The sequence below is a fragment of the Colius striatus genome, chromosome 3 (genome assembly GCF_028858725.1).
Source record: "Colius striatus isolate bColStr4 chromosome 3, bColStr4.1.hap1, whole genome shotgun sequence".
In the NCBI taxonomy this organism is placed as follows: Eukaryota; Metazoa; Chordata; class Aves; order Coliiformes; family Coliidae; genus Colius; species Colius striatus.
The window spans coordinates 1,133,991-1,157,156 of NC_084761.1; the positions used below are offsets into that span (position 1 = coordinate 1,133,991).

General features: G+C 55.9%; 2 protein-coding genes across 6 annotated transcripts; one reads left to right on the forward strand and one right to left on the reverse strand.

The window, feature by feature from the left end:
• Positions 1 to 353: 353 nt before the first annotated feature.
• ANKS3 (ankyrin repeat and sterile alpha motif domain containing 3) lies at positions 354 to 18,094 on the forward strand. Of its 5 annotated transcripts, none has more exons than XM_061993415.1 (18): positions 354 to 409; positions 4,238 to 4,338; positions 4,470 to 4,645; positions 4,984 to 5,182; positions 5,404 to 5,525; positions 6,247 to 6,328; positions 6,963 to 7,098; positions 7,416 to 7,574; positions 8,707 to 8,832; positions 10,011 to 10,126; positions 10,980 to 11,144; positions 11,640 to 11,764; positions 12,065 to 12,206; positions 13,090 to 13,262; positions 14,491 to 14,591; positions 15,751 to 15,834; positions 16,308 to 16,392; positions 16,604 to 18,094. In XM_061993415.1, exons 3-17 carry the CDS (start codon positions 4,476 to 4,478, stop codon positions 16,379 to 16,381), a joined length of 1,974 nt encoding a protein of 657 aa, XP_061849399.1. In that variant the 5' UTR covers positions 354 to 409; positions 4,238 to 4,338; positions 4,470 to 4,475; the 3' UTR covers positions 16,382 to 16,392; positions 16,604 to 18,094. The 5 variants fall into 5 exon arrangements, with proteins under 5 accessions (XP_061849399.1, XP_061849402.1, XP_061849401.1 ...); XM_061993416.1 differs by lacking the exon at positions 354 to 409 and adding an exon at positions 900 to 957; XM_061993418.1 differs by lacking the exons at positions 14,491 to 14,591; positions 16,604 to 18,094.
• A 692-nt stretch (positions 18,095 to 18,786) lies between these two features.
• On the reverse strand, positions 18,787 to 22,541 carry LOC133625186 (glucagon receptor-like). The gene is made up of 13 exons (XM_061993551.1): positions 22,467 to 22,541; positions 22,251 to 22,347; positions 21,870 to 21,977; positions 21,495 to 21,616; positions 21,308 to 21,414; positions 21,071 to 21,227; positions 20,364 to 20,523; positions 20,140 to 20,200; positions 19,948 to 20,017; positions 19,530 to 19,618; positions 19,305 to 19,443; positions 18,982 to 19,023; positions 18,787 to 18,858 (listed from the first exon to the last, which is right to left on the reverse strand). The coding sequence occupies exons 1-13, from the start codon at positions 22,539 to 22,541 to the stop codon at positions 18,787 to 18,789; spliced, it is 1,299 nt and encodes a 432-aa protein (XP_061849535.1).
• Positions 22,542 to 23,166: the final 625 nt, after the last annotated feature.

A 23,166-nucleotide genomic window follows, 5' to 3' on the forward strand; every position in this document is an offset into this window, starting at 1 on the left:
AAAGCGAAACGACGTGATTTATACGGGAATGTGATTTATATATGCGGGGAAAAAAAACCCCTCCAAACCAATACGGCCGGGCCCGATAAGCAACACCACCGCTCAGAGGCCTCCCTGAGCCCCACGACAGCCGCTCCGCCCGCCCGCCTCACTTCTGCTAGTTCTCTGGCCCCGTACCTCAGCCACTGGCTCGGGCCCGCCCCCCCGCCGAGCGCTAATCCTATTGGCTGGCCTTCGCTCCGCCTCCTCACAGAGGCGCCGTGTATTGGCCAACGCTGCAGGGGGCGGAGTTTCTCTTTCTGCCGCGGGGGCTCTTGGGGTTTGTAGGCCGGCGGGGCGGGGCGGAGCGTTCCCGGCATTCCTTGCGCGGACAGGGCGCCTTCCGCAGCGGAGCTCACCGGGAGCGTAGGTGAGGGGTGGCGGGGCCCGGGCCGGGGGCTGCGCGGAGTGCGGGGGGTGGGTGGCAGTCACCTGTGGGGCCGTCCCCAGGACGTCGCCGCTCTGGCTGGGCCCATGGCCGCGGCGGTTTCAGTCCGCTGGCTGAGGTTTGGCCGCCGCGCCGCGAGGTAGGCCTGGGCCACCGCAGGCGCGGAGCTGAGGCACCTCAGCCTGTCCCGCCGCGGGGCCAGGGCACGGTTCCTAAGGAGGGCACCCGGGGCAACTGCGGCACCGTGAGGTGCGGGGATAACGTGTGTGGCAGCCACTGTGCTGTGAGGCTGCTGGTAGTAGCCGTGTGGGTGTGAGTCTGACAGCTACAGCCGCGCTCGCTCGTCGGCAGATGCATGTGTGTGAGACTGGAGCCTGCCCGGCACCGAGCTCCTGAGTCTGTGTTGGCTGGCGGCCTTGTGAGTGCTGCTACACCTCGTCTGGCACAGCTTCTGTCCTGGGAAACATGTTGGGGCAGTTCAGCCTGGAGAAGACTAAGGAGGGAACCTCATTAACACAAGTATTTAAAAGGTGGATGTCAAGAGGCTGAGGGGACACTTTGTTCTGTGGTGCCCAGGGACAGGACAAGGGGTGATGGACATCAGCTGGGACACAAACAGTTCCCCTGGCACAGGAGGAGAAGCTCCTTTGGTGCTGAGGTGAGGCAGCCCTGGCCCAGGCTGCCCAGGGAGGGTGTGGAGGCTTCTGCTCAGGAGGTTTCCAACCCCAGCTGGACACGTTCCTGTGCCCCTGAGCCAGGGGAAGCTGCTGGAGGAGGGGCTGAGGCATCTCTAAAGGTCCCTTTCAACCTCTACCATTCTATGATTCTATGTGCCATAATATGGTCATTGAAGTGCTTTTGTGCCACATGTTTTGTCTTTTGGGGGGTGAGTTATGTGCTTTAATATGCCTGAGAGTGTCAGGTACAGATGAGGAGCTGGAGGCCTTTTCAACAAGGTGCAGAGGGTTGACCCTGGGTGTTGTGGGTGGGTGTTAGCTGGAGCTCAGTGTACCACTAGCTCATGAGAGCTGCTATGGTTCCTGCAGGTGTAACGTGTGTGTCCATCTCTGTTCAGTCAGCAGTAGATGGGATGCTCTGGCTGTGAGAGCTCCTACAATGATTTAGCTGGTAACAACTATTTGTACCTATGCAAGGATGTAACAGTGCTCCGTGTTGCCTCCAGTATGTTGTTACTGATTTTAGTGGAGGTGCAACTTAAGTCAGGGGCAGAAGTGAAGCATCTTACGAGCTTTATGGGTCAGTCACAAACTCCAACAACCTTCATGCTTGCGCTGTCTTGAGTGTCTTGTGTCTTCTGGGATAGAAGGACCCATGTGGGTGTTATCTCTGCTTGTGGAAGAGGATGAATTTAGCAGAGCCAGGGCAGCTTAATGGTGCCTCATGATCAGTGTTGGATTGGTTCTGTGTTAGGGACTGGCTGCCTCAGTTCCTTCTTGTTTCCCATTTATTTTAGTGTGGCCTTTTTGCCACTCTTTCATCTACTGTCACTTATTTCTTAGGCTTGTCTTCCAAAAAGGTATAGTAAGGTGCTTTTTGCTGTAGTGTTCATGCTAAGTTTTTATGGTATGTTTCCTTTTTTTTGCTTTCTGGTTTTCTCATCTGCTCAGGCAGCAGTCTCTCTGTACCCAGCACAGTGTGGTGTTTGCTCCCTGCTCTGAGTCTCAGCCCTGGAGAGTTCTGACCCTGATAAATAGCTAGATGTGGATGTAGTAAATGTAATTCATAGTAAAAGCATGGGGCTGAGGAAAGTCTCTAGCAAATGTGGACTTAATTGCTCTGTCCCAACAGCCTGTAAGTATTCAGAAGGTCCGTGTTTAGCTTATTCTTAGTAACCAAACCTCCACTGGTAATCCATCACGGTACTCTTGGTCTTGCTTTGCAAGGGCTTTTGTGGCCTTTTAACTAAAGTCTTTCATGCTACAACTTAGGCTTGTTACATCCTGCCTTTTTCACTTTGGCCACAAGGAATAGATCATTTCTGTTGCCTTCTCTGCAGCAACCATTTATGTGTTTGAAGGCTGTTATCACATGTCTCCTCCAGGCAGCTCCTTATTTAGACCAGACAACCATGATCTCATTTCACCTGGTCTCATCATTTCAGTTCAGGCTGAGGTAAAATCTCAAGAGTTAAAAATAAGGGAATAAGCCAAGATGTAGGCAGTTAGAGCACAGGGCAGGTGGTAGGGATGAGGCTGAGGGTCTTGAACATTCTGGACTCCAGCATCACCTTTCTGTCCTGTGGATGTTACCCTGTTAAGTGTGGATAAACTTGACACAGCTGTGTTGGTAACTGGTACCTAAAGTGGGGCAGGTCCTGACAAAGACCAAACATCTCTCCTGGATTTTACTTCCTTTAATTAACTGTGAATATGCCTTTTTGCTTTCCAGGGGCAGCTGTAATCTATTATAGTGAGGAACACTACTTTTGCCCCTTAAAATCCACTTAAGCCCGCTTCTGTCTCCTTGTGTTTCCATTGTGAGCTGTTCAGGTCTTGCCTGAGGCTTCTGGTTTGACAGTGTAGTACAAATTGCTGCCATTAGGTAAAATAGGTGCTTTTGCAGATATCCTAAGAAAGGAATCATTTATTACCAGCACATGCTGATTAGGTAGGATGGATGGTGCTGTTCTAGTCTTAAAAAGCTGGAGAAGGAGTAGGTGGGGAAAAAAACCCCAAGGTGTGAGGGAAAGGACCCAGAGTGAAGAAGTAGGAGTTAAAGGTGGTTTGCTTATCTTGCAAGCACCAGCCTCTTTCCTTATATGGTGGAAACTCCCCATTCTTTAGGCACTATAAGTAGGGGTTTGAAATGTTACAGCCGAGGCAATCTGAAGAGCAGCTCTCTTCTTTATTGATGCCAAATTGGGCATTTGCATGACCCTGGGATGAATCAGTTTTAGGAATTAAACTGTCAGGAAATTATCAGGAAAAAAGGAAAGAGTGGCTTCTGTTGGCTTAAGCTGCCCAGCATGATGAGTGGTGGGATCAGGCAAGCCCCAGAAGTGCTGTGTGGCGGGCAAAGACAGGGAGGGGAAAGCACATCACACTGGTTTGACTTGGGTGTATCTTGAAGCTGCAGCTGAAGTCCTCAGGTGAGAGATGTAGCTGACTTGAACAGGTTTTTATGAAGTGCCAAGCAGGAACCTCTCCTGTGAGCGGTTGAAGTGATGAATATGCAATTGCTGCTGAAGGCTAGGGATGGCAAATAACCCTTTCAGGCAATCCTGGAGCTGTGCTAGCTTTGTAATGAAGTTACAGTCTGCAGGACAGTGGCTGTGCTCAGATACTGAGTGTGCAGGTGCACTGCTGCTCCAAGTGTTTCAGCAGCTTCCAAAGATTCACAGAGACAGAAGTGCTTCTGAAATGTTGAAACAATAAACAGCAGGAACAACCTACTTGCAACGCAGTGAGGCAATGAGGTGTGCACCCTGCTCAGGGGATATTAACTCCCTTTGAGAGCAGTGGGCTGCTGTCATTAATAATGACCAGCCCTCATTTCAGCAAGGCTATCCTGTGATGTAAGACACATGGGGGAAGAGCAGGAGCACCCAAGACATGAATTGTTAATTCCCTCTGTGAATTATAAAATGTGCAGGCCAAGAATTACATCCTTTCATCTAACCCCGAGCATGCCATCAGCACTTAAGTAGTCTCAGTCTTCTCTTGGCGGGGGTATCCAAAGCTGCCTTAGGCATATTTTGATTAGAAAGGGAGGAAATAAAGCCAGGGCTTCTGAAGTCTTAAAATGAGATTTGAGAGATGGTTTTATGTATTATTGCCTTGATTTTTGCAGTGTATTGAAATCCCAGAGTCCACTGCAGCAAGAAAGAGCTGCCAGCAAAAACTCCTCTGCACGTCTCGCTGCTTCAGGCTAAGAAGGTGATCAAAGTAAAGGTAGGAATCTGAACCACTGTAGCTCTGAGATCACCTCACCTGCAGAGCCCCTGGCACCTTGGAGCCCCAGTGCCATCGGGTGAGGCCGTGTCCCACAGAAAACGGAGTTCTGCTTTGCTTTGGTGTCTCAGGGCGGGATGTCGGAGCTGAGTGACGAAGCCAGTGAGTCCGAGCTGCTGAGCCGAAGTCTCTCCATGTGGCACGGGGTGGGTCAGATGATCTGCAGGGAGGAGCTGGACGTTCCACTGGACTTGCACACAGCGTCCTCTGTCGGCCAGTATGAAGTGGTGCAGGAGTGTATTCAGCGGTAAGGAGGGGCTGGGGAGGGCACAGGTCTGCGGTTACTTGGCTGCCAGGTAGTTTTTCACTGGCTGCCATACAGGTTGGTGTAATGTTGCACCAGCAGCGTGTCTCTGGAACTCCCAAAGGGTTCTTAGGCACAAAGCTTTAAGGTAAAAATGATCTCTTTAGTGATTTGGTGGAAGTTGGGCCAGAACTGGTAGCAATTGCCATGTAGGCTTCAGTGCTTCAATTTCTTGCTACCATCACAGTATTGAATGAAGGCTGAAAGAGGCTGCAGGAACCTATCATGAGGTTCAGCTCCAGGACAGTAGTTCAGATGAATTCTTTCTCTCTGTTATTTAGTGGAGATCTGGATTTAAATAAGAGGAACTGTGGTGGCTGGACTCCACTGATGTATGCCTCCTACATTGGCCACGACACCATCGTGCACCTGCTGCTGGAAGCAGGGGTGAATGTGAACATCCCAACCCCAGAAGGGCAGACACCACTCATGTTGGCCTCCAGCTGTGGAAATGAAAGTGTTGCTTACTTTCTTCTACAGGTGAGTATCCCCTAATAACCAAGTAAATGCCCAGTACAGAGATAAATGCATGGGATAGAATTCTCCACCAATTACAACCAAAGCATGCAGCTTATGCTCTGTTGTGAGGTCGGCTTCCCTGACAGGGATTTAAACTCTCTTGGTATCACAGCACAGAGGGGCAGTAGCCAAGAGCCCCAGCAGAGGGAATGCAGTAAAGAACATTGTCTGTTCTCTTGAAGCAAGGTGCAGAGCTGGAGATGAAGGACATTCATGGCTGGACTGCCTTGTTTCACTGCACCAGCGCTGGACACCAGCAGATGGTCAAGTTCTTACTGGACAATGGGGCAAACGCCAACTGCAAGTAAGGACAGATCTGGCATTCCAGTTGTTTTAGAGGCTATGTCATGTCAGACCCTGCAGTAGGCATATGAGGACACTAGAAGACTGGCAGGGAGAAGATGCCTGTTGTTGTCTTGCTTCCAGGATATGTGGCATGCTGTGTTAGCTAATACAAGCCCAGGTGACCTCCACGCTGAGCAGTGCAGTCTGCTCATGCTGTCACTGTTTATTTAACTAAGATCAAGAGATATTAGATTTACTGCTTGTTTGATTGTGAGCTAAACTCTGCAAGCAAACAAGTGCAATGCCTTCTGAGCTGAACTGTGCTTTGCAAGTCTTTCTATTGAATTCTCTGTGTACTTGGGAGTTCAGGTGGGTGGCTTTTGAAGTGTGCAGTGCATTCCTGTGCCTCAGGAGCTGCTTGTACGTTTGTGCATTTTGGATCACCTGAGGTCAACAAGAGGTTCTTGGTTTGTTAACTCCCACAAAACTGATTTTTGCTACTCAAAGCCAGATATGCAACTGAAAGAGTCATTGCTGTGCAGCAAATGAAGTAACACTTGATGAGTCTCCACTGGGAGTTTTGCTGAGGTAGACTGGAGTGCGGTAGAACAGCCAACACATGGTAGAGTTTGTGATTAGCTGAGGGTGGAAGCTGAGGATGCCCTGTTAGGGTATGGTGAGGGCTGCAGTGTGTTCCACCTTTGATTGTCCTAGTCCATGTGTGTGTGTTCTCTCTGTAGGGAGCCTGTGTATGGATATACACCTTTGATGGAAGCAGCTGCCTCTGGCCATGAGATAATTGTTCAATACCTTCTCAATCATGTAAGTGTAGAACTGAAAGTCTGTGGCTCCAGCCCTCAGAGGAAGAACCACAAGTTTGACATCAGACTTTTTGCAGTGTTAGTTTGATCCTTGATGACAGTCACCTTTGAGGTCCTAGACCTCCAGGATTGTTCTCAAAGTATCTGCTTTCTGAAGGCTGGTACTGTGATTTTTACACTGGCTTTCCACTAATAGGGGTGAGGTCTAACTGTTCAGGTTTAACTGAAGCAGAACTGAGTTGTCAAACAGCTGAAGCCTTCATTGTTTACAGACTTGCATGCTTAGGCTACTGGGCATCTGCTGCCTCCAAAACCTATGAGCATGCATGTCTCAATGTTAAACAGTTTGGGTTTAGTATCCCATTGAGCTGGTCCAACTTGCTTCCAGAAGGAGGCAGCAATGCAAACCGTGTTTCATCTGAAACAGACTCATTGCCAGTGGCAGTGCACACGAGCCAGGTGCCTGGGCTGCTTGGCACTGAGGGACTGGGGAGACTGGGCAACTAGAAAGGCAGCAGGGTATTAGTGGAGCTTGAACTGCCTGTCAGAGTTCAGTCTGTATGTCTGATGGAGGAGCTAAGACAGCTCTTGTATGTGGTACCCTTTGCCATGTACCTTTTAAACCTTTTCTGTAGGGAGTGAAGGCAGATGTCAGAGATAACACTGGAGCCACAGCACGGACACTGGCCATGAAGTATGGACACACAAAGATTGTGGGGCTGATAGATTTGCATGCAGCTCCAGTGCCCAAGGTCTTCTGCAGGGGTCCAGGTAACAGATATTTTAGCTTCTTCCTGTTAAGATAGAACCTGAAGAGAGTTGTTTGATAGTTTGGAAGTGTGTTGCTGTTTGGAGGGGGGCTCAGTACCAGCTGGTCTGTCCTACAAACTCCAGAATGTCTGAGGATGGAAGAGACATGCATCCAACAATTGTGTTTTCTGCTGGCCTTTTCCTCATCTACTTAAACTGTTTCACCCTCCCTCTTTTAACATTCTGTCTTTTTCTTTCCACCCCATTTTTAGTACCAGTAGCAACAAAAGTAGGTAAATGACTTCCTGTGCTGCTAACAAGCTGTGATTGAACTACAGGAAAATACGAAGAGCTGAGTTCCTCAGATGAATCAAGTTCTGCTCCCCAAAGACAGAGACCTGTTCGTAGGACCAAGGGTCCCAGCATCCACGATGGGCCCCAGGCTTTGGCTAAAATAACAGCAGTTGGAATTGGGGGCAAGAAGCAATCTCGCTATGGTGAGTGCAGAGCCCTAACTGACAGTCCTTTGAGGCCTCAAATATATTGCAGCTATTTCTGTGCCAGCAATTTTTTTCCTCTTCATTTGAGACTCATGTGAGCTTTGTACAGAATCAAAGGTGGTGAAACCATCATGCCAGGCCATCCAGTCTCTGGTTTATAAAGAAAAAGCCTTTCTGTCAGGGGTGGATATTGATGAGTGGAACACCTCTGTGGAACAAACATTACTCTTCCCTCAATTCCTGTTCCCTTCACTCCTGAGAACAGTCCGGCTTCTCTTTTTGAGGCAGGCTCAAAAGCCTGAGAACCCTTCTCTAAGCTGATGACAGAGGAAGTGGTCACACAGGCCAGGTAGTCATGGATGATGCAAGTGAACTAGCTGCTCCTAGACCTGTCAGTTGTTGTCTTCCCTGAAGCTTGAAATACTGCTAAAAATGACATGACAAAACCTTTGTAATGGGCCAAGAGAAAGATGATCCCAGTTCAGGCACCAACCCCTGGATGCAGTGGGGGGGATTTGTCATCTGTGTGACACTGTGTCCCAGCCAGAGGTGTTTCCTGGGCTGATGACCTGGTTGTCTGGGAAAACCAAGAATGTGGAGTTTTAGTTCATTCTGTTGGTACACATCATATTCTCCCACAAGCAGGGGCTGTGTGGAAATGGTACTATCAGCTGCTTAAATGACAGTGGGATGCTTCTAGTGTTTTAACACAGGGGCAGAGAGGTTGGTTTCCCAGGGTGTGTGCCTGGCTGGGGACGGGACATGGCTGGCACCTTGCTCTCTTAAGCAGATGTTTTTCTCCTTTCATCATTTGGGTATGAAGAGGAGAAACATGCTGAAAGTTGCTGTTTAAGGTGCATCTGTGCTGTGAGGCTGTTTCCTTTGACTTTTTCTCTGCAGTCCTCTGAAGTCAAGCCCAGCTGCTGTGTGTTTGTGTGAGGGAGGCTGCAGGTGTGTGCGCCTCCCAGCTTCTCTCTGCAGTTTAGAGTGAAACCTGCTGCTTCAGGAGACAGCCTCTTCTTTCCATCACTTTCAAATCACACAGTGGTTGACTTTTTTTCTCCTGCTGGAGCCTCCCTGGTAACTTGCATCCTAATCTTTGCTTGTTCTCCCTTCCTCTTGCACACAGAGCAGGTCCCTCCTCAGGGCTACGTTACCTTCAACGACGATGGCAGCTGTGACACGGGAGACATCCGGAACCGGGACGTCACCTCTCCAATTAACGAGCAGGATGTGGAGAGCAGCAGCAGCAGGGGTAAGGCCCCCACTCAGAAAGTAACCTGGCTTGCACTGCATGCCTAGATGTGAAGCCAACCCCTTGGCTTGCTTGTTCCTTTCCCACTAAGATGTTGAGGGATGGAGTGTCCCTCACAAGGAAAGGCTGAGAGAGCTGGGATGGTTTAGCCTACAGAAGAGGAAGGTGATCAGCAATTTGTACAAGTAATCTGAAGGGAGGTTGTAAAGAATCACAGAATCCCAGCATGGTGGGGGCTGGAAGGGCCCTGCAGAGCTGCTCCAGCTCCTGTTCCAGCAGCTTCCCCTGGCTCAGGGGCACAGGAACGTGTCCAGCTGGGGTTGGAAACCTCCTAAGAAGGAGCCTCCACACCCTCCCTGGGCAGCCTGGGCCAGGGCTCCCTCCCCTCAGCACCAAAGGACTTGCTCCTCCTGTGCCAGGGGAACTGTTTGTGTTCCAAGGCTGTTTTTGGTGATGTCCAGTGACAGGACAGGAAAATAAGAGAATGAAAGAGATTTTCTCTCTGAAAGTAAGAGCCTGTGGCTATTGGTTTTGTTGAGGGGTGGAGGGTTACTGTGAGGGTGATTGCACACTGGAGCGGGATGTCACAGAGGTGGTGGAGTTGCCATCTTTGGAGATACTTCTGGACATGGTCCTGAGTAGTGTGCTGGAGGTGACTGTGCTTGAGCAGGAGTTTGGAGAGATTCCTTCCAGCCTATCCATGCTGTGGTTATGTGCAGCAGCACAAAGGAAGCATCTCTGGGCAGTTCCTGAATTAGTAAAGGATAACCTGGCTGTGAACTGGCTCTGGGCTCAAGGAGAGGCCCGATCTAGGTTGGACCTGCTTGAGCAGGGGAGTTGGACTAAATGATCTTTAGAGCTCCCTTCCAACCCCCACCATTCTGTGATTCCTCAACTTTGGTAATGGAGTGCAGGCTTGGTGGTAATAATCAACTTTTCCCCCCCATGACCAAGAGCCACACAGAAGCACACACACAGCCTTCCTGTTCTCTGTGGTACTAAACAGACCCTGGGAGAGATGAGTGCCTGGGATTTCAGTTCCAGAATGTTCTTCTCATGGGTGTTACAAATAAAGCCTTTCTCTGGGTTTCTTCTGCCTTTGCACCTCCAGCAAGTTTTGCTGTTGACTGTGTAGCAAAACCAGTACTGGGCATAAGGAAGTTCTTATTCTTTTCCAGAGGATAACATTTGCTTCACCAACAACTTAGCAACCATCAGGAGCAGCAGCAGCAGCAGTGAATGCCTGACCAAAGCCCCAGGAGTCAGCAGTGAAGGCTCTTTGGAAAGCAATGAGGTGAGGTTTTCTATCTTCCTTCCTCTGCCTTCAGCTTGGCCACTGCTGTCACCTTTCCACAACCTGCTCTAGCTCTGCCTCCCCAGGACAATGCAATACCAGGCTGAGGGAGGAAAGGTAGTATTACAGGGGCAAGAAAACCAGCTTCCATGTTTGAAGGCCATGGATTGGTTTGTTTGATCTCCAGCTAGCAGTCAACTGTCAGAGCACATTCACTCTGGAGGAGGTTGTTTGATGGCTTGTCACTAAGTTTGAAGCTCTCTCCAGCTTCTGAACTCTTTGCAGGTTTCTAGCTGGGTGGTGGCCAAGAAAGAATGTGACCTGCTGGAGCTGGGTCAGTGCTTGAGCTTGCAAGGTATCGGGGGAGAGCAAGATGTAGAGAAGCACAGCAGTGCTGTATTGGCATATCTGAAGTAGCTTGGAGGTTATTTCATGGTTCAAGTCACAGCTGGCATGGTTCAAGATGTGGCTCTGGGGGTGATGGACAGAAGGGTGATGTAGCTGGCAGTCCTCTGCATCTTGAGGAGCTTCTCACAGGTGGGATTTCAGTGTGTTGTTTGCTTCAGGGAGGGTTCTGTATTGCTCTTTGCTCTGGCTTGTTCTGGCATGTTGCTTTCTAAGTGAGCCTGATGCTGTTTTGTGATACCAAGCTGCATTCTTGGGAGTGATTTGATTCTGCCCTTCCTGACAAGGGCTTTGTTAGTCTTGATTGTCTGTTTGTGGACCACAGGCTGGGTTTAGAGCTTGAGACTTGAAGGAATCTGCATTTGCTAGCTGTAGTGCTTCTAACATCTTCACATGGTCACCCTTGACATTTACATTTTGTAGGGTTGGTTTCTTTCCTCTCTTTCAGGATTCTGACCATGCAAACAGCCCCCCTGGTCGGAAACCAGCCAAGAACAAGATGAAGAACCGCTACAGCAACAGTGATAACCAGTGGAGCCACTGCCCAGGGAAAGCTGGGGGCTCTGGTCAGCACCCTGCCCTTCCTGAGCCCCCTGCATACACAGGGCCCCAGGTAACTGCTCACAGCAGCTTGTCTCTGAAGTAGTGTCATTGGATTGAGCATGGGAGGTTTCTCCAAGGTTGTCTAATCTGCTTTCTTGGCTTTCTCAAATTAAAGGCAAGTTGTCAGCAAAACACCTTTGGTTCCAAACCTGCCCAAACTGAAATGCTTGTGAAACAGCAAGTTCTGTACAAAGAACTGTTTGCTTAGGGGGTGTTGTTGCTTGTAGGGATGTTGTAAAGCCCTCAGGCAAATGTGTCTGATGTGGGCCAGGGTAGGTGTTGGTCTGTCTGTCTTCTCTGCAGTTGTTCCAAGAGGCAATGGCTGCAGCAGCCAGGCCAGGCCTGTTGTGTGGCTATGGAGAGGGGCAGGGGAAGTCAAGGGTGCTGCTGGAAGCCAGGCAGATGTGACGGCCACAGGAGGGAGCAGGTGTTTCTGATTAAGTGGAATGGCAATGCTTTTGTTTGTGAGGGTATAATAAGTAAGTCTGTTCTGGATGGGCCACAGGACCTGGCAACGTTCCTTGAGCAGATTGGCTGCCTGAAGTACCTGCAAGTGTTTGAGGAGCAGGACGTTGACCTCCGGATCTTCCTGACCCTCACTGAGAGTGATCTGAAGGAAATAGGCATCACGTGAGTGTCTGCAGTGTCATTCCCATCCTCCCCCTTCCAAACCATGGGCAAAACCTGCTCAGGACACTTCAGCTAGCGAGTGCTTTGCTGTTCTGGCTGGCTCCCACACCGTTTTATGTACATATCCCCCCGTGCTGGGCCCTGGGGAGGCTGCAGCTCCAGGGCTGTGTTTAGTGCTGGGCCCCTCACTCGCTGCCAGAGGGACACCGAGGGGCTGGAGCATGGCCAGAGCTGGGGAAGGGGCTGGAGCACAAGTGACTGATTGTACTGGGTCCCTGACAGTTTGCCCTCTGCCCCCAGCCTGTTTGGACCCAAGAGGAAGATGACCTCTGCCATTGCACGCTGGCACAGCGGCGCCCGGCCGCCCAGCGATGCCCTGGAGTTGGCCTACGCTGATCGCCTGGAGGCCGAGATGCAGGAGCTGGCCATTCAGCTGCACAAGGTGAGTCTGCCACGAGCTGCTCCACACCTTACCCACCACACTGCAGCAAGGGATCAGTGACATGCTCTTACCTTGTGCCTCTGTTGGCCTGGGGTAAAGGAAATTGTCAGGCTCTGCTCCCCAGGCAGCAATGACAGGACAAGGGGCAGTGGGCTGCAGATGGCCCAGAGGAGGGTGAGGTTGGAGCTGAGGCACAACTGTTTCCCTGAGAGGGGTGTCAGCCCCTGTGCCAGGCTGCCCAGGGAGCTGGGGGAGTGCCCAGCCCTGGAGGGATCCCAAAGCCCTGGAGCTGAGGTGCTGAGGGCTGTGTGTCAGTGCTGGGCTGGGCTGGGTTAGGGGAGGGCTGGGACTGCAGCAGCTTCAGGGGCTTTAACAACCAAAACAACTCCTATGATTCTATGAAAAGACATACATTTCAGGGGACACTGTGGATCTGACTTTCAGGTAGATCAGGTAAGTGCAGCTGATTGACTCCTCACCCTCTGTGCTGGTGAAGCTGTTCTCTGTCCTTGCCATACACCTGAGAGCTGACAGGGTGACTGCAGGGAGCTGAACTCCCAGTGGTGTCACTGGTATGGTGAAAGGGTGCAGCCAGCAGTGAGCAGACTGCTGCTGCTTTGGGGAAGTGGGCCTTCTGAATACAGTTGCAAAGAGAACTGTAACTGGAGAACTGTAACTGTGGGGCTGGTTTTGGTGTGGAGAGAAGGTGCATTCAGTGGACAGGCCTTGTGCAGCTCCCTTCCCTGCGGGGCTGGGTGAGCTGCTGCAGAAACCCTCTGACTGCCTAAGCCATAAACCAGCAGAGGCTCCAGGGACACGTCAGAGCAGCACACGAGTGATGTTCAGCACTCCCAGCCTGATCCTCTGCCCTGCTGTGCTGCAGAGGTGTGAGGAGGTGGAGGTGATGAAGGGCCAGGTGTGCCAGGAGCAGAAGCTGCGTGCAGTGGCCGAGAGCTGTTTGATGGAGCGGGATGAGACCTGGAATGCCATCCAGTGCCAACTCAGAGAGGTTCAGGCCATCACCAAGGATGCTGGAGTCCTGCTGGATCAGATCAAGTAAGTCACACCCAGAAAATGGCACTGAGGCTATTGGGAAATGAGATTTGGGCCATGCAGAGCTCAGAGGTCATTGGCAGCCTTATAGGTGATGCTTAGGCTGAGGCAGGAGAGCTCACCAGGGCTCTGAACTCCTTCTGGATCCCACTTGACTCTCTCCAGTGGGAAGCCACAGCCATGTGAGCAGATGTGAAGCCTTAATGAGTTGCATCAGACACCAGTGGCCTGACTTTGCAGAGATGCTGGGTGCTCCTGTTTCAGCTAGAAGGGACCAGAGGCAAAGTGCTTTGGTTTTGCTTCCACGAGACCCAGTGGCCAAGGTGTAACTTGGTTCTTGGGTGAATGCAGGAAAGTCTGTACCTTCCAAACTGCATCAAAGGACCTGCATTGTCTTGTCCTGGCTGGTGAAGAATAATTTCCTTGCACTCCTGACACCCAGCAGAAGAACCTGTCCCGTTCATTCACACCACTGCCTTGGAAGTTCTGTTTTCTCTCACCTTTTGTTGCCATTGTGGTGCTTTTCTCCCTGTCCCAGCTGCACTCCTGTCACAGACCCTGTTCTGTCCACTGATAGAGCAGACACATCCTTGAAAGTGGGGTTAATCTTCCTGCTTACAGCTCCTAGCCCAACAGGGAAACAGACCTGCTCACCATCATGCCAGAGTGAGCTGGGATTGGCTCCAGAAGAGCGACAGGGCCGTGTTCCCCACAGCAGAGTTCCCAGCTGCAAAGGGCAGAGCACTTGTCCTTCCTCCCCTGACAGTGGAGCTGAGGCTGCCTGGCCAAAGGGCCCTGCCACACTGAGGATCCCCTGTTGGAACTGATGGGCTGATGGTGATAAGCCAGACAGAGGCCTGTCCTGAGGAGCTTCATTTGCCCATTAGAAACCCTGCATGGGGCTTGACTCACATAAAGCAGGCACAGCTCCTGGCTTGTGCTTTCTCCTGCTCACCCTGCCCCCTCCCTCTCTTCTCCCCCCACAGCTCCTCTGTGGACAGGGGCAGGGAGTGCTGTGGAGATGGGTGCTCACCTCTGTGCCCTGAGCTTTGCCTGGGCCATGGCTTCCTCTTCCAGCAAGGAGCAAGCAGCAGTTTGTTACACAGGCCCTTACATGCGGTCCCTCGGCGCCCCGAGCAGGTACTTGCAGGATGTAGGAACTCCCCAGGCTGGTGTGATGTCCCAAGGAGTGTCCCTGTGCCCTGCTGATGGGCTGTGTGTCCCTTGGCAGGTGCTGCCAGGCTGAGCTGTCCTCTCGCTTGGGCCCCGGAGCGCGGGACGCGACGGAGCTGCCGGGCAGCGGGGAGAGCAGGCGGCCTGGAGAGCCCCCGGGTGAGCAGCACTGGGCAGCCCCTGGGAGTGGGGCAGGGGGACAGCAGCACACCCCAGGGAAAGCCAGTGCTGGCCTTCATTGCCCAAAGAATCTCAGGGTGGTGGGGGTGGGCACGGCCCTGCAGAGCTGCCCCAGCCCCTGCTCCAGCAGCTTCCCCTGGCTCAGGGGCACAGGAACGTGTCCAGCTGGGGTTGGAAACCTCCTGAGCAGGAGCCTCCACACCCTCCCTGGGCAGCCTGGGCCAGGGCTCCCTCACCTCAGCACCAAAGGACTTTCTCCTTGTGTTTTAAATGGAACTGTTTGTGTCCCAGCCTGTTCCCATCACCCCTTCTCCTGGCACTGGACACCAGAGAAGAAAGTGTCCCCCATCCTGACACCCAGATGAAAAGGATGAAGTTAGGAGTGATTGAGGAGCAGATGAGCAGCCCAACCTTTAAACTGAATGCAAAAACTCTTGCTCAGGGAAAGCATTTCAAGCACTTGTTGCATTTGGCCTTTAACTGCAGCAGTTTCTCAGCAGCTGAAGGGTGGGTGTCAGCAGGATGGGACACCACTCCTTCCTGTAGTGGCCAGTGACAGGACAAGGGGTGTCATGGACATCAACTGGAACAAGGTGGGAGGAGAAAAGATACCCAAAGCCCCTGTGGATGGAGGCAAGGGCAGGGGAGGGCTCACTGCCAGTTATGTTTCTGGGCAAAATAGACTCAACTACTCAAGGAAGAAAGCAAGAGGAGTTTGATTTGCTGCCAGCTAGAACCAGAACAGACAAAGGCAGAGGAAAAAAACAGCTGAATGATGGGAAAAATAAACCCCCTTTAAGATCTCCTTCCCCCAGCTCTCCCTTCTCACTGGGCTCAGCTCCCTGCCTCCAATATACCTCCTCTCTCTCAGCAGCACAGGGGTGCAGGAGTTGTGGGCAGTCTCTCACAGATGGTCTCAGCTGCTTCTTTCTCCTCAGAGGAGTCTAAAACCCCCCAAATTCCTGAGTGGTAGAACTGCCATCAAACCCTTCAGTTTGTCCCAGGCTGTTCCAGCTCTGTCCCCGTGTGCTGAAGCCACGTTGGGTGTGGATGCTTCACAGCAGCACCAAACCCTCATCCTTGCTCTGTCACAGAGAGCAGGCAGGTTGGTTAAAGCTGTGCTTCCTCTCTGTTGCAGTGCTGGAAGGATGGCCACCTTCCCTGAAGGCTCTGAGCCTGCCTGAGCTGTCAGCTGTGCTAGAGGAGTGCGTGGGAGAAATGGGTAAGGTGGGGAGGACTCTGGGCACACACAGTCACGTGGCTGGGACAGGTTTCTGGTGATTTGGCAGGGATAGTTTGGAGGGACCTAACAATCCCCTCCCATTCAGGGCAGTCCCTGGGCTCTGAAGTGGGTGCTGGCATTTTCTTGCACCCATTCTCCCTGCAGATCCTGGGCTCTGTCTCTGCTGACGGGTCCAGGCCCGGAGCAGCGGGTTTGTGCCTCCTGCATCTCTGCCTTGGTTCTGAGCTGCTCCTGAGGTGGTTCCCAGAGCCTGTGTCCTGTGCTCCTGATGACAGCCACTTGTGCCATCAAGGGACAGTCAGAGAGCAGAGCCACTGCTGGTGTTGAGGCCCTGGAAGCTGCAGGGGAGCAGGCAGCATGGGGGCAGGACAACAGTGGCTGGATGCAGACCGCAACCTGCTCCTCTCCCCTTGCTGGGCTGTGCCTAACACCAACTCTTCATTTGTCCTCAGGAAAAGCTCTGCAGACTGTGACTCAAAACCTCCACAGGCTCCAAGCCCCAGGACAGAGCTGGCTAGAGCCATAACAGAGCAGAGGGTGAGTGGGAGCTGAGGAACAGCCACAGCGGGCACGGAGGGGGCAACGGCTCTGGTGCACAGCTGCCCGTGCCCAGCGCTCGCTCACAGCCTGCTCCCTGAGGCCGGGCTCTCGTCCTTGGGGGCCCTCTGCTTGGCTTTCCCTGTGGGAAACCCTTAGTCCTCTGTGGGAGACCCTCAGTGCCTGTGTCCTCTCTTGCTGGTGGCTGCAGGAGTCCTGACGTCGGGTGACTGTTCCACCCGGAAGCTGAGTGTGCCTGGGAGAAGGAGCGCGAGGCATCTGCCAGATGCCACAGCAGCCTGGATGTGTGTGAGGAGAGAGCTCTCACCCATCAGAGAACGTGCCTGGGAGAAGGAGGGATGGAAGAGGACCACAACCCAGCAGCTCTTTGGGCCTGACTGTTGTCTGGGTTCCCAGAATCATTGGTGTTTGGACCAAGGGGTTGAGAGGAGAAGCACCGAGCCCAGATGCTACATGTGCCTTAGATGTCCTGCAGCCCTCATCACTCAGGGTTGTGTGGTGGTACAAAGGTAGCAGTTACCCACAGCAACCACTTAGTTATCCTTTTCTGCATCCCATCCTCCCTGAGGCCTCTGAAACTTGCCCTGTGCATTGGCACAAAACCCAGATCTTGGCCCAGACTGAGGGAACACATCTGAGGCATTAAGGAGGGTGGGTCTGTGCAGGGGCAAAGTGAGCAGAGTTTGTACCTAGGTGGGGTGTCTGTCCTCCTACCATCCTAGGTATGGGCTTCAGAACCCCCCTCCAGCCAGCCCACCCTGCTTTGCCCCACGTTCTTGCCCTCCTCAGGAGTTGTGATCATACTACTCAGTCCCAAAGAACTTGGTTGTGTGAGAAGTGCTTTATGGCAGAGACTGTTGGTCTGGTTTGTCGGTGCCAAGATCCCAACACTGCCAGTGGCTGCAAGGCAGCTGTTCCTCTGCAAGGACATGAGAGGGAACAAAAAGCTTGAGGCCACTCCTGTGCCCCTGAGCAGCAGCAGGTGCCCAGGCAGGATGAGAGCTGAGGGAGATCCATCCCCCATGAGAGATGGCCAAAAGGAATCCCCTCCCAGCTGCACAGAAAAGGGGCTGCAGGAGCCCAGCTGTAGAGACTGAAAGAGGTGCTAGAGTAGCCCAAGGGGCAGAGCAGGCAGGGGCCTTTCCATGCTCTTGTTTCCCTGAGGAGGAAATCCCTTACATGCAGGACTTATCCCAGCTCTGGTTGCTGGAGGGGTGGCTGTGCAGGCAGGAGGGAGCCTGCTGCTAGCCTAAGGCAAGCTGGCCCACTGCCACAGTATTTGCTGCCTTCAATACAATAATAAAACCTGACAACGTGCTTCTGCTGTGTGGGGCTCTGTGGAGGGAGCTGGGCTTACAGAGCCACAACCCACCTCCCTCATTTTGGGATAACAGGGACCAGCCAGGGCCTGTTCCAGTGGTCACCTACCCTGGGGCTGGGGGCTGCCCCACAAGACACCACTCTGGGATTCATTGTGCTGCTTTCCTCCCTGTAATCCAAGGGAGGGAACAGAGTGCTCCCTGGGGCAGGGGCTGCTCTGTGCCCTGTCCCAGGTGAGCGTGTGTGTGGGACCAAGTGAGGTGGGTGCCCTGTGAGGTGCAGCCTGAGCTGGTTCCCTCAGAGCAGACACGAGCAGCAGGCTCTGCTTGCTGAAAAATAAACGTTTATTTACACCTGAAAAGAGAGTTAATGTGCAAAAATGGTCTCTCAGGGCTTACAGGGCTCCAGGAACTCTCCTGCATGACTCCAGCTGAGCCTGCTGTAGCCTCTTCCCTTCATTACTGGGGAGAAGAGACCAACAACTGTGTGGTGCAGCTGCAGAGCAGGGAGGGGAGGCAGCTGCTGGAGCAGAACCTCGCTCTGACAAGGAGCTTTGCAGGGTAAGTGTGGGGTGGGGGTCTGGGAGCTGCCAGGGTGCTGGGCAGACCCTCCTCAGGGTGAGGAGCATGTGCAGCTGACTGCTGGGCAGTGCTGGCATGGAGGAGGTGCCCAGTTGCCCAGGCACTATCTCCCTTTCCCCACCCTGTGCTCTGCCAAGGGCCAGGCCCTGCTCCAGCACCACAACCCCCTGCTGAGGCTGGCATGGAGGGTTGGCAGGACCACGTCTGGTGGCTGATGGTGTTTGGGGAGTGGTAGAAAGCAGCAGCCACACGTCCCCAGGCGGCTCAGCAGCCCCAGTGCAGTCAGGCTGCTCTGAGAGGGCACAGAGGGCTGCTGAGAGCCCAGGGATGCTGCCCCCTCCCTGGGACTGCAGCAGGGAACAGCAGCTCCAGTGTGGCACAGCCCCCTGCAGCCCCTCACCCCCCAGCCAGGCCCCAGTGCCCGTGGGGGCCGGCAGCCCCTGTGCCAGGGCTCTGTGGGGCTGTCGCCCCGTCACTGGGCACAGCAGAGCGATGGGTGGTCGAGTTTCCAGAGCTGCCACTTCTTCCTCATCTCTGACTTCACCTGCCATGATGGGGGACAAGAGAGAGGGGGCTTTCCTGGGCTGTGCCCTCGCTGCAGGCCTGGGCTGGCCCAGCCCCCAGCCGAGCCTGGCAGCGGGCAGGAGAGGCTGCAGTGGGCTCCTACCTCCTTGTTGGCGAAGCAGTAAAGCACAGCCACCAGGAAGCCCTGGAGAGAGAGCAGGGCCATGAGCCTCCCCATCACCCCCTCCCCACGGCCAGGGTGGGCTTCACCTCTCCAGATCCTTTCTGGGTGCTTTTAGGGGCTGAGGTGCCCCCACCCCCCGCCTCAGGGAGCGCCGGCGGCACCGTCAGGCACCCAACACAACCAGTGTCCCCTCCCTGAGCCCACCACAGGCTGGGGCAGCACGGGGAGGGTGAGCTGGAGAAGGGACCCCCCTAATTCCTGCTGAGTGAGCAGAGCAAAGCCGTGTCCTGCTCCCAGCTCACCTGGAAGGAGTTGAGGAAGAGGGTGAAGAACACCTTGACGTAGCGCAGGACGCCCGTGGTTTGCTCGTCCGTGGCGAAGATGAAAACGACCTCGTGGATCCCAAAGAGGGGGATGAGGGTGAGAGTGGCTCTGGCCAAGCTGAGGGGAGGGGAGCACTCAGGGACGGGCTCAGGGTGGGGGGCTGTTGTGCAGGGTGGGTGTGCAGCAACCCCAGCCCCGCTCACCGCAGCTTGTAGTCTGCGTAGCCCTTCTGGTTGGCCCTGAGCTTGGCCAGGATCACCTTGAGGATCCTCATGAAGATCAGCAGGTTGATCTGGGGGGACAGGAGACAGGCACCCCCACCCCTCACAGCCCACTCTGCCCGTGGTACCCTCAGGGGCTGTGGGAGCTGACACCCCCCTCCCTGCACTGCCAGAGCTGCTGCAGCCCCATGGCACCGGGTCTCCAGGGCTGCCCACCCTTCCCTCCCACCCCCCCAAAATCCCAGCCAGGAGGCAGCAGGGGCCACCCTCAGCCCCCTCCTCATGGACCCCCAGAGGCTGGGGGTTTAGAAGATAGTGCAAAAAACGCCCCCCATGTGGCAGTCTGTCCCTCTGGGGCCGCTGCCTCCCCCGGGGCCGGGGACTGCCGGTGCCCCCCTACCAGCGAGGCGAGCAGGATGGGCACACGGATGATCCACCAGTAAGCCATGTTCTCGTTCAGCGCCCAGCACCTGCCCGCGGGGACACGGGGCACAGCGTCAGCGGGGCTGCAGGATGAGGCCACCAAGCCTGGCAGCCCCAGCTTGAGGCTGAGCATCCCCCGGGGACCCTCCCCCGCCTCCTCCCCGCTCACTCCGCGTTCTCCTTCAGGTACTTGGCGGCCATCCAGGGCAGCACGAACACCACGGGGGTCCCTGCAAGGGACACGGTGAAGCCCCGGCAGCCTCCTCAGCTGACACGGCAGCCAGGGACAAGGTGGGGGCAGCCGGGGCCAGCAAAGCCCCCTCCCCACCACCCCCTCCCGCGCCGGGCTGGGCCTGCCGGCAGCAGCTCCTGTCCCCCGGGGGCGGTCCCTACCCCAGCCCAGGTAGAGGTAGAGCCTGTAGTAATTCTTCTCGGAGAAGACGGCCCCGATGAGCAGCTTGTAGAGGTAAACGGCTTCCACCAGGAACCAGTAGTGGTTGGCGAGGATGCAGTACTGCATCAGCACCTGCGCCGCACGGCAGCCCAGCGCCGCCTGCCAGGGATGCAGCGTGGGGCCGGCAGCGTGCCCAGGGGCATGGCCACCCCCGCAGCATGCCCAGGCGGGCACGGGCTGCACAGGCACCCCGAGGCCTCATCCAGGCTGCACAGGCACCCCTGCAGCTCACTTCAGGTGCACAGTGCTGCACTGGCACCCCAAGAGCTTGCCCCAGACACCTGGGCACCCCAAGAACTCGCTCCTCAGGTGTATGGTGCTGCATTAGCACCCCAAGAGCTCACCCTTCAGGTGCATACTGCTGCTTTGGCACCCCAAGAGCCCAACCACCAAGTGCACAGGCACCCCAAGAGCTCCTCAGATGCACAGAGTGCTGCTTTGGCACCCCAAGACCTCACCCACCAAGTGCACAGGCAGCACAGGCACCCCAAGAGCTGCACCCTCGGGTGCACAGGCACAGCGCTCACCCACCCAGCGCTCACCCACCGGGCACCGGGAGCCAGCCTCACTCCTCTCCGGGGGCCGAGGAGCCGTCCCGCACCGCAGCCCGGCAGGGAGCAGCCCCCTGGCCGTGGGCAGCACTTGCCTGGTGGCTCAGCAGAGCCTCCCAGTCGGCCACGTGCAGCAGCTCGGTGCCCCAGCGCCTCTCCAGCAGCGCGTCCTTCACCATCACGGACGTGGCTCGCAGCCCGAAGGAGGCGAAGAGGTTGGCGTGGATGTAGTTCCTGGTGCAGCGCAGCTTCCTGCCGAGGGCGGCGGTGTCGGGGGCCCGGGGGCGGGAGGGACCCGAGGGGCAGGACCGTGTCCCCCCCGGCTCTCCTACCTGAAGATGGTGAGGACGAGGAGGGCGGAGACCAGGGTCAGGAGCGACAGCGAGTAGCCCACGGTGTAGAGCACCTTGAAGCTGAGCATCAGCCGGCGGGCACCGTCCTGCGGGCGAGCACGGCGCCGTGAGCCCGCCCGCGCTCTGCCCTGCCCGGCGCTGGCCGCGCTGGCCCGGGCCGTCCCACCTCCTCCGCGGCAGCCTCGGGCTCCTCCTCGCACTGTGCGTGGTCCCTCCAGGGCCGGCTGCCGTTGGCCGTGACCCACTGGCCGTCGGTGCCGCAGCGGCGGCTCACCAGCCCGTGCTTCACTGCGGACACCAAGCACCGGCGCGTTCCCCCGGGCTCCCCCAAACCCCCGTCCTGAGGCGACGGGACGGGCGCTGCCCAGCCCCAGACACCCCCTTCCAGCACCGGCGTGAGCTGGCGCCTCGTGCCCGGGTCTGCTCGTGGGTCCCTCTCCCCTGGGGCAGAAGGGGAAACCCGCAGAGCTTCTCCCACCCCACCGCGGCTCGGTCCCAGCTCTCGGCTCCGGGGAGGGGGTGGGCAGAGGGTCATCATCACCTTTCTCAAACCAGGGCAGGTAGAAGGGGCAGGAGACGTTGACGGCGGCGCCGGGGCTGCCGTCGGGCCAGCACACGTACATGTCAAACGTCCGGTTGCAGAAGAGCCCTTCCGACGGCAGCGACGGGGGAAGAGCCACAGCTCAGAGCGGGGCAGCGCGGCCACAGCCAGCCCCCTGCCAGCACCCCCATGGGGGCTGCATCGCCCCACACCAGCCCTGGGCACCCCACCTGAGACGGGGCGGCGCTCAGCAGTCCCCCGGCTCATCCCTCCACAGGGACCGGCGTGGGGGCTGCCCGGGGAGGGATAAACCCCAACCAGCCCCGGCTGCGGCTCTGCCTGTGCCCCCGTGTGCCCGCACCGCAGGGCACGGCCGGGTACCTGCTGGGTAGGGCTCGCTCGCCATCCTCCTCAAGCACTCGTCACGGTACCTCATCCACTCCTCAAACGTCTTCTCCAGCACTTTGGCCCCGCCGTTCTGCAAGCGCAGAGCCGGCTCGGAGCCGCCCCACGACCCCCACGCTGCCCAGCGCCCACAGCCTGCCATGCGGCCCCGAGTGGGGCAAACCCGGAGGTGCCAACCCCTCTGCCCCTCACCTGCACGGAGAACAGCCACATCCAGGCAAAGTGGACGAGGCTGTGCCCGCAGCCAGGCCCCAGGACGTCCCTCATGGCTGCGCCCCTGGCCCCTGGTGCTGAGCTGGGGACCTGGAGTCTGGGGGAGCGGTGGGGGGCTGCGGCTGGCACGGCTCTGCCAGACCCCCGTGCTGTTGTGGATGAGGAGATGTGTTCCCCGGGTTGCAAGTGGCAGCCACAGGCACGTCCCGGGCTGCCACAGCTCTGGGTCGCTTCCCTGACAGAGTCGAGCCCTCGGGGAGCACCAGGCAGAGCAGCTGGGGCACAACTGGCTCCCAGCCCTGGGCCGAGCCTCGCCAGCCTCTGTGCCGCTGCTGCCAGCCCCCAGCAGCCAGAGAGCCAGGGGCTGTGATGCTGGAGTTGGAAGGGGACAAAAGCCACCCCCAGTAGCCAGCGTGACAGCCTCAGAGGCAGCGCCGCTCACTCCAGCTGGTGGCCAGCACCCTGTGGGACGGCTCGCCCAGGGGAACGGCCGGGGCTGCAGGGACAGCCCTCTCCAGCCCTCCTCTGAGACCCTCCGTGCCTTCCCTGCCCCAGTTCGTGCCAGCCGGGATGGGACCCCCCAAAACAGCTGCGTGTCATCACCCTCCGGCCCCATTCCTGCTCGCAGAGACCACCCCCCGCAGCCCCCCGGCCCGCACAGCCCACCCGGGGGGCTGCA